Source organism: Pezoporus flaviventris, unplaced genomic scaffold (genome assembly GCF_033815535.1).
Source record: "Pezoporus flaviventris isolate CSIRO_AGI_PZ_B2104156 unplaced genomic scaffold, CSIRO_AGI_Pfla_v1 ptg000036l, whole genome shotgun sequence".
NCBI lineage: Eukaryota > Metazoa > Chordata > Aves > Psittaciformes > Psittacidae > Pezoporus > Pezoporus flaviventris.
Window position 1 is genome coordinate 13,174,376 of NW_026892584.1, and position 14,461 is coordinate 13,188,836.

A 14,461-nucleotide genomic window follows, 5' to 3' on the forward strand; every position below is an offset into this window, starting at 1 on the left:
CAGCCAAGGGAGAAATTCTGGATGGCTTAAAATAATCCTAATGGCCAGGTTAGGGAACTCCAGACTGGCTTTTCAGTGCGTGGGCAATCACGGCACATCCCCACAAGAGGTCTCCCTCAGGCTGCCAAACCACCTGCCATGGGCAGCGCTGCCTTTCCCACAGCCCTGGAGTAGAAGTCTCTCCCCCTTGCCCAGCTGCACTCTGTCATCAGAAGCAAATTTTACAGACCGGCAGAAGAGGCTTTTGCTTTGAAGCCAGTGAGTCCTCGGGTACCGAAATTCTTGGCAACTTTTTCTTGCCACGCAGGGAAGAGCCCAAAATCTCTTTCTTTTCCATCCCTGAGTTTCAGGGTTCCTTTAACTTCTGCCCGGCACCCCCGAAACTCCACTCAGCCTTTTTACCTGCACGCAAGCAATGCTGATACCCACTGCCCCGATAATTTTCAGATGCTCTTGAATGAAGTTTTCCAGCTTGGTAATGCAACCGCTCTGCAGGGTGAAAGGAGGAACATGGAAAAATCAGTCTCATTTTAACCTCTTGTTCACTTTAATCCAATGGTTGCAACCCTTGAAAGCAATGCTACAAAAAGCCGCCTGTGAGCAGGCTCTTCCCCTGACATCACTGGAAAAGCTGCATCATGTTTTGTATTGCTCTGGACCTACAGCTCAGGAGCTGTTGAACAAACCCAAGACAGCTGCTAGCTGAGCAGGAGAAATGCAGAACTGGTCACAACACACACAGAGAGCGTGTCATTTTTCCCTCTGAGATATGTGGAGAAAGGTTCCCTCATTCACTGTCCAGCACATGCCTGGAGAGGGTATTTATTCTCATCAGGCCAAAAGGCCACAGAAATACAGCTAAGTTTCCCCCTATCACCAGCATACTCTGGAGTAACAAATACAACTTATTCTTTTTCTCTATATTGACATATAATAGCCCAGATGGCTGAATGCTGAACTAGAGAAATGAACTCTGCTTTCCAGGCAATCCTACTGACTCTGAAACCTACTGACAGTTTGCAGTGATAACCTAACACCGTCACCCCCTGCCCACCTCCTTTACATACTTTGTGACAGTCAGCTCTGAAGCCCTTTTGCTCCTTACCTCCTTGTAGATGTTGGAAGGATGGTCTCTTCGGCCACACAGGTCAGTTATCGTCTTACAGCAGCTGTCTGGGACTTTCCGTCCACTGGCCTCTGGAGATTTGATCCACAGGCTGTCAGCCCAGTCTGTGTAGTTGTTGCTCCCACAGCACTTGAACTGCAGGTAAACAGAGCAAATGCTGAGCCTGCAAGCACTGCAACCTCCTCACTCCAGCCTCCCACACCAAGCCCTGGGATTCACCTTCATTCACAGAGAGACTCCAGCAATCTCATGGGCTTTTTTTTTTTAGGCTACTATAATTATTAGTGACTTTTAAAGAGTCCCAAAGTGGCCACTAAATACCATCTTCATCCATTTTTCAGCAGCTGTTGACTTTTGGTTACTGCTGGGATTAACTGTGATCAGAGCACACCTGCAGCTGCCTCAGTTTTTAACCACTGGACTGGAGAGTGTTAATGGTGGTAACAGGGCAATTTTAATTACCAGTTAGTATTACAACTAATGAGTAGATCCAGTACAAATGCACCAGCTATCGCAGTATGTGTATAGTAGGCCCCATGCTTTGAAAGTGCCTGTGCACTACTGTGGGAAAGCCTGTCAGAACTGCAACAGCCCTAATCTGAACCAGGCAAATTAGCAACAGCAGGAATGCTCTTCTTTCATTACATCTTGGTCTCTAGGGTACTGAGTAGCTTAATGAAAAATGTCAGCAATTTCTCTAAGGTTTGAAGTGGGAAGGAGAAACAGCTGTCAAAGTGTCTTGGCAGCTCCAGTTCACTCTGGGAGCAATTCAGATGTTGTTTCCTCAGTGCTACTGAGCATCAAAATTCAGAGATCACACCATGCAATTCTGTCAGTTGCATGGCCCAAGCCTTGCACCCACCCAACCTCGTTTGGGTCAGAAGCAGCAGCATACAGAAGAAACGCTTGTATGTTGGATGTCAAGAGTCCACAATGCCTTTTGCATGTTTGATTTTAAGCCCTGCAATTAATTCTCCCTGCTTCTAAAGATACCTACTTCCTGCTGCAATTTGTCTACTGCACTGGTAACACTTTCTTCTCCCTCCTTCCGGTACTTCTGGGTCATGGTGTTCTTCAAATTTTGTTTCAGTTCCATGCTCAGCTGAATGGAAGAGATAAGTGGGATAAAATCACAAGGCAAACTCGCCCCTCACAGCAACCCAGAGCCCTGCATACATTTTGTTGCCTTTGCTCCAACAGGAAAGCAGAGCCTAGTGGAAGCTACAGCTTCCTACAAGATCATCCTCCAAGGTTGTACTGGACAGGCTTATTTCCAAGCGATTACAGATTATGCCTCCATTTTAATAACTGGAAGGAAGTGCCTCAGGACAAATTTCAGCCTATATTACACATCACCATGTGGTTCTTAACCTTGAATATATAAGGTTGCCAAAACATGCCTGCATCAAAACAGAGTACAAAACTGCCTGCTTAAATATGAATATGCCTATGAGACCATGTGCAGTCTTCACTCTCTGAAGCCTGTGTGACAGAATACTAAAAACCAAATGACTCTGTCCAGAAGCAGGAAGAAGTCCTGGGCATGCTGGACTGAAGCTCTATAGTCTGAATAGCTCTTGTATCAGCATCAAAAAGGATGCTACAGGAGGGAATCAAGTGTGCAATTGCAAAACTACTGCAAGGCCTTTCTTGATAAGAGAGACAAAGTCTGATTTTGCAAGTACAAAATTTCTGAAAACATCATCATAAACCACTGGCATGTTCAGGTGACTGGATTCAGACATTTATTCCTGTGTAGGCTCTTTTAACATAGCTGAATTCTTCTCACCCATCCTGGTGACAGCCAAAAAGTGCCAAAGAGCCACATCTCTTTTGTCATCCTGGTTCATACAGCAATACTGCTTTAGTCCAACACCTGTGAAATTCTAAGTTTTCTATACCAGTAAGTAACATCAATATGCATTTTAGACGGGGCCAATGAATGGAACAGGCATGTAGCCTCTACCTTTTATTCTACAAAGTAGTAAATGAGAGAAGTCAAGCACCTGGTTATGCTGAACTGTGCAGAATACAGTCTGCAGTTTATTCTCCCTTTAAAACACTGTTTTTTCCAACCCCGTGTGTCAAATGGGGACAACACCTACCTCACAGAGATGACATGAGGCTTCATTTAGTAATATTTGCAAAGTGCTTTGAGATTCTGGACTGGGAAGCTCTACAGAAGTGCAAATGACTTAGTGTAATAAAAACAAAGGAAAAGGTTCAGCAGCTGGAAGGCACAGGCAAACAAAGAGGAGAGTCCATTAGCAGAATTGTTACTTGGGAGAAAAGCCATTACCTGCGGGCTCACAGGGAAGAACTGCAGCATGGCACAGAGATAACATAAAAAATAGTTTAGATACACATGCATAAGTCTTAGAGGCCAAAGCAAGGACGGAAATAAAAATGGAGGCAAATAGAGCAAGCAGCCTGCAACCAAGACAGAAGGGGGATTCATCAGCAAGAGAGCAAAGGGAAGTGCAGTTATTGATCAGAGATGCCCCCAAGTGATCTAAAGCACTCAAGGGTACAGCTGTAAATATGCTGTCCCTTATTTCAATCTAAGGATCAGCTTATCTTCATCCACTATCATATATGACCCTCTTGCCTTTGCACAGATGGATGGACAGACCCTGGTTTCTCACCATGCCTTCCAGGATTGGTCTTTCCCTGTTAAATAGGCACACACCCTATCACTGATCCCTTCTGGCAGGAGTCAGCGCAGCTCTTTGGCTCCTCACAAACTTCCAGTGCCCATCTTAGAGAGGCCAAGCACAGAAGGCCCAAAAGAAAAAGGAACAGCAAAGAATCCCAGCACTGAAGCCATCAAGATGGGATGTCCAGCTGCTTTTCACAAAGTCATTACCATTCCCAGTCAGTTTCCAGACACTGCAGGTTGTCTGTGCCTTGGTGGTTAAATTCCCTTCAAAAACAAAGCAATGACTTAAGTCTCTGCAACTGCAAAAAGTGCTGAGCTAGAACTGCAGCTGCTGGGAGCCTGTGCTGTTCTCCAGTCCCTCAGCTGGCCTACTAAATAAAGATCTTGAAAACTTCTTGACCTGAAAGGAGCTCTCAGCTGGACCATTCATTATCTCTGCCAGTTCAAAAGTACAGTATCTTGTTTGCTGGATGCAGCAGGAACTGTTCCTATGTCCTGAATATACTAAGTGGCACTAACATAATTTCAGCTGCTTGCAGTATGCCTTGAAGGGCCTTAGGAGAGTTCCTAAATAGACACAGTGTCAAAAATTGTCTTGTATAAGGCTCTGCAGAAAAGCATCAGAAAAGCAGACACAAAGGTGAACCACAGAAAAGAGCTGAGCAGCCTCTCTACAGCAACCACCACCACTTTGTCAAAACCAGTAAATAATCCAAGGTCTTCTGTATGAGGAGGGGAGTGAGTACAAACAGGAGAAAAGGTGAACCACAACCAAACCCTTGGTCCCAGGCCTCCAAGCCCAATTCTGACTCAAGAAATGGGATGATAATCAGCTGTCTTCTGTCCCTGATTTGAGTCTCTAAGTCCACTCACCTGTTGGTAGTAGATATAGGCCAGAATTCCAGCAATGATCTCCAGGAGGAAGATGCACAGCAACAATATGAAGTACTGTAAAATAATGGGAAAATCAGAACATTAAAACAGGATATAAGGAGATGCTGAGAACCAGCTTTTCCTTAACTGGCAAAATGCATGATTGTCCTCATTGATGCTTTTCTGCAGCAGTATTCAAAGGCAGGGGCTGGGATTAAGACCTCAACAGCTAGGAAAGGAGCAATTCCACAGGTTAAAAAAAAAAACAAACTAACCACAGGATAACTGAAGACAAGCAGCAGCAAGCTTAAGTTTAATTCACAGAGCCAGAGCGATGCAGAAAATGGAAAAGTGCAGGGAATTGAGATAAGATCACTGGACAAAAGAAAGTGGTTGTTGGATAACCTGATGACTATTATACTCAGTATCATAGAAGACATCTGACTCTGACATCAATATGTTTTTTAAAAAATTACACTTTTGCTTGTTTTGATATTTTTTAGGCATTTCACCTATTTATTAAGAAGCAGTGTATATTATAATGATGATTTGAAGCAACAAAGGTCCCATTTCACCAAGGACATAGCAAGGATATAGCTAAGCATAAGCCATAGATTTATGTTCCCAGAGACTTCTGTGGGGCTCAACCACAGGCTGAAGGGCACTATCGAAGTGGATGGACTTTAACACACTCGAGACTGTGACTATATGCTCTGCTGAACTAGGATCTAGGGGGAAAAGCTCAGCATCTCAAAGCAATGTAAGAAGAACTCTTAGAGAATTAAGAGGAGAACATGACTAATTCTTAAAAGGGCTTAATGGCAGTGAAATGAAAAGCCATGTACCCTGCTTACCAGAAGGAAAATCAAATGGACGGTACAGAAAACTGTTTGGGAGTATTGTTCCTACACACAAATAGGGAGGAAAGCCAAACCATGGGTGCTAGATTTCAAGGACTGGGCAGGCCTGAAGACAGAGGGTGATGCAGCACTTCCTCCTTAGGGTAAAAGAGATTTTTAGGGAGAACTGCTGTCCTGAAACACAGCCCCTGCCTTGCTCTTCATCAGCAATGGACAGTTGCTTTACAGATCCAGGCTGTTTTATGACTGGTGTAAAACTGATCTCTCTGCAGATAAAGCTGAAGAGACATCAGTCCCAGCCGTAACAAGAACCTCATGTTAAGTTCCTGTAAGAGGTGACCTCCCCAGGACAGAATAAACAGAATAGTTCCCATTTTCTCTTTTACCCCAACTTTAGGAAAGAGCTGTTCCCAAGGAATGAAGCAAACAGATCCCTGCAAATGTAAGTGGACATCAAACTGTCTCTCCTTGGCACAAAGAAGGACAGCAAAGGCCTGGATACAGCAAGCTGACCTACACAGCACAGACGCCTTCTGTTGCACAACAGTAACGCTCCTACTATGAATCCTCCTTCACTAGGTGTTTCCAAGCCCCTTTGCAGAAGTAAAACGACACAAACACTCAGGCTTCCTCTTTCACCCTGCTGGGATTCAGCAGCTGCTAAGGATGGACAGCTGGGTTTTATCTGCAGACTGGGCTTTAATCTAAGCACACAATCTCAGGCATTTACTCCCAACCCCACACTCTCCCCCGCAGCCAAACACTGACCATCTCTGCAGATGCCTGTACAAGGTACCCATTCATACCAGGGGAATGAGTCACCCAGTGGAGTGTGTGTGGGATAGCTGAAGGCTGGTCCCAACACTCACACTCACAGGAGGTTGAAAGGGGGCATGATCAGCATGCCTTGACACAAAGGCTGGCTTTCTTTTGTTGGGACCTAGTTATACCCTAACTGTTCTGACATCATTCCTCTGCCAAGGAGGGGGCAGGAGGGTGGCAGGTTGCTGACAACAACCAATGAACTGGAAACTTTATTTTTCCCTGCTCTGTGTCATCATGTCAGGGGCATTCAGGTAGAGCTGAGCTGTGTCACCACAGCTCAGCTCATTGTGCTGGCTTACAGTGGATAAAAACAAACGTACCCAGCAGACCTTAACAAACTTGAGTCACAAGGCCCTTGTGAAATTTTCTAAGGGAGGTTAGTGCCTCTGCCACCCATGAATCTAATCCGTCTCTGCTGATACACTGCATCATTAACCTTATCTCTGTCTCATCACTCCCTCAGGGCTACTTCCAAGTATCGTGCTGATACTGGGAAGCAGAGGATTTCACTCTGGACACACACAGAGCACAGGGCTGCTTCCCTTGCTCTTCATCAGGAGTTGCAGGGCTTTCTTAGAGGTTCGCTCTGGGAGGAGTAGACCTGCTCTGACATGGAGCTGCAGGGACATGCTCCACTCACTTCCCAAGAGGCTGCGGAACAAGTCAGAAATGTGGGATCACCCAAAGGCCTGTAGCAGACATATGCTTGGGCGTGTTCTGAGCAAAATTCACTCTTACTCTGGATCCCAGCCAGAGTCAGGGCAATCTGATGTCTCCTAAAGATCTGCATAGCTCAGGTTTCTTCCATCCACCTTCAAGAGTTTGAGTGAAGCACCAAGCTTTGTTTTCTGTGATTAACCCAAAAATGCTTCAACCCACCTACTATCCAAATCACTCTCTGGAGTGCTCTTTCTACTGCCTGAAGAAGAGACATGTAGCACCTATACTCACAGGTCAGCAATTTCACTCCGGTGAGATGGCTCCAGGCTGAAATGCAGCCAGAACAGAAATCATAACCAATGGATGTTCCCTTCTCCCTGTCTAAGCTAGCAGCTAACTAGAAGCGGCAGCATAAAGGCCAAGCCTGAAGAAAGTCACCTTCTTTCTTTATGTGCAAGGTCTTTATTTGATGGGTCCTTTCCCAAAGACTCTTGCTTGCATACTTCTGTGTATGAAAACATGAACCTTGACTGAAGCGCAATATAATAGTAGTTTGTGTGTTTGTAAAGAACTGGACTGCAGCATCACAGCCAGCCAGGCTCCAGATACACTGCCATGCCTGCTCACAGAGCCAGAGAAACTCCACATTTACTGCCCAAGCCTCAGCACATGACCTGGCTAAGGAGGGACAGGGAAGGCAAATAAGCAATGATACAAAAAGTAGCACAGCTGTGAGTGATGAGCCATTAAATACTATTAAAAGCCTTGAAGTGGGCCTATAAAACTCAGAAAGGCAGCAAAAAAACTCACAGCTTCCCAAGTCTTCAACAGAAAAACAAACTAAAAACCAGGTACACATTTTACAAACAGCACCCAAAGCTGTCACCAAAAAGGCACTGGGGAGAGCAGAGAGTGCTGCTTACAGAGTTCCCCCCCATATTTATGTCGGCCTCTGGTACAGATTGAAACTGGGGAAGGCTGACACAGACCCTGAGGCACTGACTGTGAAACTGTCACATTACTGTCTGAGCTCAGAGCTGGCAAAGGCCCCCACCCAGTCTCACCCAGCCCTGGCAAGCACAGCCCTTTTGTGCAGATTACTCACCAGCAGCCAAAGCAGAGCACAAGCAAGAAAAGACAATAGGCCTGTCACAACCAGCCACTCTAAAAGGATGCATGGTGTAAGGAGACAAAGTGACCTTTTCTTCCCAAGAGACAATTATTGATTTTGTGTGGCAGAATAGCAAAGAAAACCCCACCAGATTTTCATCTGTAGCTTCTGGCTGAGGCAAAAAGACAAAGGGAGATCTCTTTGGCATGGAGAGTAAGTGAAACAAGGCCAAAACAGACCACTACAGACCAGGAGTCTAATGAACAAGCAACAGCAGTACACCCACTGCATCCTCCTCTGTGTTTTATTTTCCCTTCTTGGCTATACTGTTCCTTTCATATGGATTACCAGGCTTTCAAAGCAGTGGTACAAGCATCAAGCTTGCTCATGACTCCTATTTCTGCTCCTCTATCCAAACCAAAGAGGGGAAATAGGACAGTCGGGTGAATGAACACTTGCAAAGGAAGGAGCTGATCAAGAGTTACTGAAGTACCTTTTTCTCTAACTGTGAAAGTAAAGAGCCACTGATAGTTACTTCAGTCACTGCGCTCACTTTAGCCCCGAAACTAAAAATATCTGCTGCTACACTGAGATTTAAAGGGAGATTTAGAGGGAGGAAGCAGAAAGGAAATCCTAGGGCTGGTCAAAATCTTCAGTGTAGGTGGGCAAGCAGTTTGCCCAGGAAGTAACACAGGGAATGGCATAAAAGCAGCAGCAGATTAGCAAAACAGTGTGGCTTTTTTGTGGAAGCAAAACTAAGTTGTTTTGGGTTTTTTTTTGCAACTAAAGAAAATACTCATGGGAAATACTCTGCTTCTTGACAGCCAAGTGGAAAAGTGTGTTCATTTGGCTTGAACGCACTGTCATTAACAGACAGTTTTGCTACAGCTCTTCCCAAAGAGAATGTGGGATGGACAGGGAAGAAGGAAGAAAGAAAAGGCACAAGATTTTGTTTTGAATAGTTTCAAACAGACATTCTTACACAAGATACCAGTATTATGACTATAATTTGTGCTTCCGAACCATGCAGTGGTAAGCACATTCTTTATGTGGATGAAAGGAAATACTCTGCCTGTCCCCCAGGACACAGACAGTACTGCTGTTAGGAGCTGGAGGCCTTACTGGTATTTGCTCTAGGACAAATAAGGTTGGCACAGAACACAACCAAGATGTTTCCCTCCCTCTCAGCATGTTTCAAGAGAAAATGGGGTGAATTCTCCCCAAAATAAAACAACCAAGTGAAACTTACCACTCTTAGCAAATTCCGACGCTCTTTGAAGGTGGCACAGCAACCAAGGATGCCAGTAACCATCACAACCACCCCAGCCACCACCAGAATATAAGCCGTTGCAGAATACGTGCTGGAGGAAAGCAGGCTGATGTAGTCACTCTTCTCAGCTAGGGTCCAGGCACCTACTGCCATCACAGCCCCACCAGCCAGCTGGGCAGAGAGAGAAAGAAGCAACCAAATGAAGGACATCTGATGCTTCAGTTTCCTAATCTCCCAGAGCAACTGGACTGGGATGCCACGATGTGCTTCAGCTCCGTAAAATGAGCCAGAGATTATCTACACTGAAGGAAGGACTCCCAGAGGTCTCACCAGAATGGGGAGAAGGCCCCAGTACACTGGGAGGGACTGGGCTTCAAGGCAGCCAGCTTAGCACCCCAGGCAGCCTTAGATACAAGTCATCTGAAGCATCTATCTGTGTACAGCAATTCACACCTGAGCCTTCCCAAATGTAGTGACGCTGTTATCTGGGCAACTTATGAAGAAAGTATCAAATCTACTGGGGTGCTATAGGGGAAACAGCTTCACATCAGCAGGCTTTCAATATACTGAATGTGAGGGAGCAATGCTACCGATCAATGACAGCCATGCCCTACACCTGCTTCCTAGAGTGCACATCTGGGGAGAAAGCAGTCAAGCAGCCATCCTGGCCAGTTAAACTCTAACCCTTGCAGAAAATGAACATGGAGAAGAAGCCAACCAGACCCCCAGAGGTCCCTTCTCTCCTTGCAAGCCTGGTGTTTCTGGAGAGTTTTATGCAGCTTCTAGTAAATTCAGTTAGTTTTCCTTAAAGGTCTGACCTGGAAGCTCTGGCCCAGGAAGCAAAGGAAAAAACAATTCTCTGTTACTGGTAACTTTCTGGTGGAAAGGACAACTCTGGGAAGTTCTAGTGTGGACCCAGCTGCAAGAAGGTGTTTGTTATCCTTGCTCTAGGTGTTCTACTCCACTGCCAGGACTCCCTCTGCCATTTTGTGAGGAGGAATGGCAAGTCAGTGGAGTCCTCAGGCTCCCTAAAAAAGCAATCCAGGTGAATAAACAAAGCATGCTTTCAGGTTCCCTGTTATTTTCTATACTTGGCAACATGACCTGGAAACAACAGAGACTACCATGTTACACCATAACTTCTGCAGGCTGGGCAGGTAAGCCCAAGGGATGGGGTTTCACCCCACACGATGAAACCTCTTTTTGCCAAGGACTTCATCAAGCCCAAGATTTCTGTGCCCCAACACCAAAACTGAAGTGCCATCTCCATGTGTCTAATATAGACTGAATTTTCTTACCCAGAAAAAGAAGTTGAAGATGAAGAGCAGGTACTTGAGACAGATGGTTCCGCATGTTTCCTTCTTTTCCGTATACTCACGCATCTTCCTGGATCAGCAAGCTCCTGGAAAAAAAAAAAAAAAAAAAAAAAAGAATCAGAAAAGCCTGAATCACTCATCACACCCCTTCTCCCAAAAGGTCAGCATTACCGCTCTCTTCCTGCAAGAACTAACACTTCTGACCTTTTCCTGAAGTAAGACAGTGAGCAAGCCATTCAATTAACTTCAGGAGTGCTAGACAGTGCGTGCTTAGATAAAAATCTCTTGTATCCATGGGAGTGACCTACACAGTGCAAGACCTCACACATATGAAAGGAAGACAGATGGCACCAGCATGTGGCCTTCCTGTACTGCCTTCATCCTCCTTTTCTCTCCCTATCCTGCTGTCATTTCTGGAGACTCATTTCACTTCAGATCAATACTTGCAGTGAATGAATCAGACCTACTGTTATTTGAGTGGTCAAGTCAAAACCAAGAATTATGATCCATGTTATGGTAAGGAAACATCAGCATAGTTAATGCTGACCCCTCCCTATTTGAACTGAAACAAATGAAATCCCAGACCTGTCATCCAGAAAATCCAAGTATCTGGCTCCTAACTGCAGCCCGTAACTGCTGTTTCTGAAGACAGCAACAGAAACCTCGGTCCTTAACATTTATGGAATAATCTGTCTCCAAAGAATACACTTTCCTCACTGGCATTAGTTAACAACTGCCTTAAATAGATCCCTCTATACATTTTGGGTATTTTTAATCTTTACAACCATAACTGGGAATGTTTTTGTTATCCACTCAAATGCCCTATCCTTTCTGAACCCCAACAATGTGTTGGAGTCATTAATTTTCTTTTTCACTTTGCTTATTTCTCCTGCACATACATAACAAATGGTAATTCATTGTGGGTCAGTCCCCATGCAGCATACCAGACCTGCTACACTCTTGAGCAGGTTTCTCAGCACTAGGGCTGCAACAAGTGCAGCCCTATGTCACGGGCTGTACATCTAGTGCAACCCACGTCACAGGCTGTACATCTAGTGGCTATCAGGCTGGGTCAGGCAATATTATCTTAGCTGCTACAGTGCTAACATCTGGCTTTAGAGCCAGGTGGATAAGGCTGGGAACAGCAGCTACCCACTCTGCAGCATAAATGTATTTTATTTGCAGGGAACTGTTTCCTTTTGCTTCATGCCAGACCACTCAAAAACCTCAGCCATGCCTGTGCTTCAGAAATTAATAAATGAAGCTAACAGGGAAAACAAGGCTGAGAACAGGCTTCAGTCCCACCCATGCCCGTTCCCAGTCACCACTTTGCAAGAAAACATTTTCTCTAGAAGAACATCTGGCAACAACAGTTGGCAGCAGAAGGCTATTTCACTGCCAAAGGGGCAGCTCCGAGATGGTGGCATATATCAAGGAGAATAACCCTTCAAAGTTATCTTCAGAAGAGATCAGAACCTCCAGCAATGCTCAAATGAATTACCATGTTGCAGCACAAAAAGGCCCAGGGCAGTGGGGAGGGCTGGATGCTGGTGGCACTGTGTGCACTGAAGAGACTTGTAAATTCTCAATGAGAAGACACCCTGTGAATGCAGCGCTCATGGAAGGCGACAGATTTACAGCTCCCAGAGGCTTCATTTAGCCACAGAACAGGCACGGCAGCAGCAAGGCAGGCTCCTGCAGCCACAAATGCCTGCACAACCTAGAAGAGGTACATCTGGCCAGAGCAGAGAGATGCCTTCCAGTAACACCCTTTAAGGACTGTACTTGGCTTTTTGCCCACCCCTTCTAACATCAGGGCTGCATTTAGAGGGAAATGCACCACAGGTTTGCTGAAACTGACCCTGGTTCAGATCACCGACAGCCAGGGGATGGTAACAATGTTCACTGCGCTTGGCCTGGCTACCCTCTTGCTGCAGAAGATTTCAGGAACCTTTTTCCTCCTTCCCCTCAAATTACATCCTCTACCATAAAACAAAGCAAAACAAAAACAACAACAAAAAAACAACAACAAAAAAAACACACAAAAAACAAAACAAAAATAAAGAAGCCACCACAGTTATTTCCACGTATAAGCACAGAGCAGGTGCCAGGCCATAGCGAGGGATGCTAACTTATCCCCCTTTCTGATCTGCTCAGAAATCCCAGACCGAGACAGCTGCATTTTATGCTGGGCGAGGAATGGGCAGACACACAGCTGAGACTGTACTTGCATTCAGATAGCAAAAAGTCTGAGATTCCCGTCAAGACTGCAGGTCCTGCTCCACTGAGCACCACATACTGGTCTTTCAGGCCAGCTTGGCTTCACTGCCAGGACGAGAGGATCTGTCTGTTTCCAGAAAGCTGGCAGGCAACAGCTGCAGGTTTATAAAGCACAGTGATTCACACAGGGATGGCAGGCCATGAATCAGAAAGCAATCACGGCTGTCTCCTCTTTGATCTATCCTTCCTAGCCACGAGCAGAGATGGTGGCACTGGCTGCCTCTGCATGCTTAATGACTCATCCAGTGAGCTATTCAGGGAAAGGCAGCTCTCTCTAGACCCTCTTTTTGGAAGTCACGTGTTTGTGCTTCTCGCCTCCCACAGGGTGGGGCTGCCTCCCCTCACCTGCAAAGACAGGCTCTGGCTTTAGGGAGCTACACCGGTCTTCAGGGACAGCAAGTGAGAGCAGGAGACCCTGGTGAAATGTCTCTCCCAGAGAGCCCAGGCTGTGGAGGGGAGAGCCACAACAGGCTAAGGGTGACCTGGGGCTCTGAGCCTCATGGTCCCAAAAAGCACAGAGGTGTTGATCTGTGCCACAGCACCAAGATGAATATGTGGGGCCTCATCCTGAATTCAGTGACATGACCAGGTTCTCTTGGCTTCAGTCATCTTTATAACAGACCTCCATAAATGAAACAAGCCACTCGTGAAACCAGACAAGAAGCAGCAACATTAAGTAACGCACATGCTTATGCTCTATTTTAAAACACTGAGGCAAAGGTCTATTCTGAATCACATTGATAATTACAAATTATCTCTCCAGTAGACAGAAAATGGCAAGATATGCCATATGGGTGTATTTACAAATGCATAACAACATATTACTTATACATGAGCTTCATAATGGGAAGTGCTTTGCTAACTGAAAAAGTAGTTAGAAGACCAAAAGTACTTCTGTAATGAAGTTCACTTGGTCCAGTCCAATAGACAGTAGCCTCATGGGCAAGTTATATTTAAGCAAGCGGTCATTGGATACAGGCTGTGAAATTTTGCTACAGAATGGAGAGTATTCCTACCTAATTCACCAGTAATTAACAACAGGCTACTACTATTCCCCCCTAGTTGCAATGTAAGTAACAAGGAGAAATCATACTCTAAATGCACAAAGAGGAAAAAAAAACAAGGACAAACTCAGTGTGACAGAACTTGCACATGAATCCAAATCTCCACTCTGACACTGATTTTCTGCATGAACTCAGGCAAGTCCCTTAGTGTGTCCCTTGCCTCTGCTCTGTCTCCCCAGTGCAGGACCCTCACCTTTCCCTAAACCCAGTGATGTTACAAGGATCTGCATAGAGAACCCCTGCCAACAGAATAATGCCAGCTGCAAGGCATGACAAGCTCCAGGTTATTGGTGTATTGGCAAGAGCCCCACCAGCAACACAATTTCAACTGCCTCAAAAGTGCTTGTCAGTATAGGCTACTTTAGCCAGTCAACTGGAACAACATCTTCTGGGGTTAGTAAAATTCACACTCATTCT

The 14,461-nt window shown here is 45.5% G+C and overlaps 2 protein-coding genes across 4 annotated transcripts in view; both read right to left on the reverse strand.

Moving 5' to 3' along the window:
• RPLP2 (ribosomal protein lateral stalk subunit P2) overlaps positions 1–14,461 on the reverse strand; it is a 142,669-nt gene that overhangs the window by 18,604 nt on the left and 109,604 nt on the right. The gene's annotated exons all lie outside the window — the stretch shown is intronic.
• The window catches only part of CD151 (CD151 molecule (Raph blood group)), a 33,310-nt gene that overhangs the window by 2,520 nt on the left and 16,329 nt on the right, over positions 1–14,461 (reverse strand). For all 3 annotated transcript variants that reach the window (XM_061463145.1, XM_061463147.1, XM_061463148.1), the window contains 6 exons: positions 10,683–10,783; positions 9,364–9,555; positions 4,659–4,733; positions 2,124–2,228; positions 1,106–1,261; positions 403–489 (listed from right to left, as the gene is read on the reverse strand). In XM_061463145.1, coding sequence (XP_061319129.1) covers positions 403–489; positions 1,106–1,261; positions 2,124–2,228; positions 4,659–4,733; positions 9,364–9,555; positions 10,683–10,766 — 699 coding nt within the window. In that variant the 5' untranslated portion in view covers positions 10,767–10,783. The remainder of the gene's footprint in view (positions 1–402; positions 490–1,105; positions 1,262–2,123; positions 2,229–4,658; positions 4,734–9,363; positions 9,556–10,682; positions 10,784–14,461) is intronic.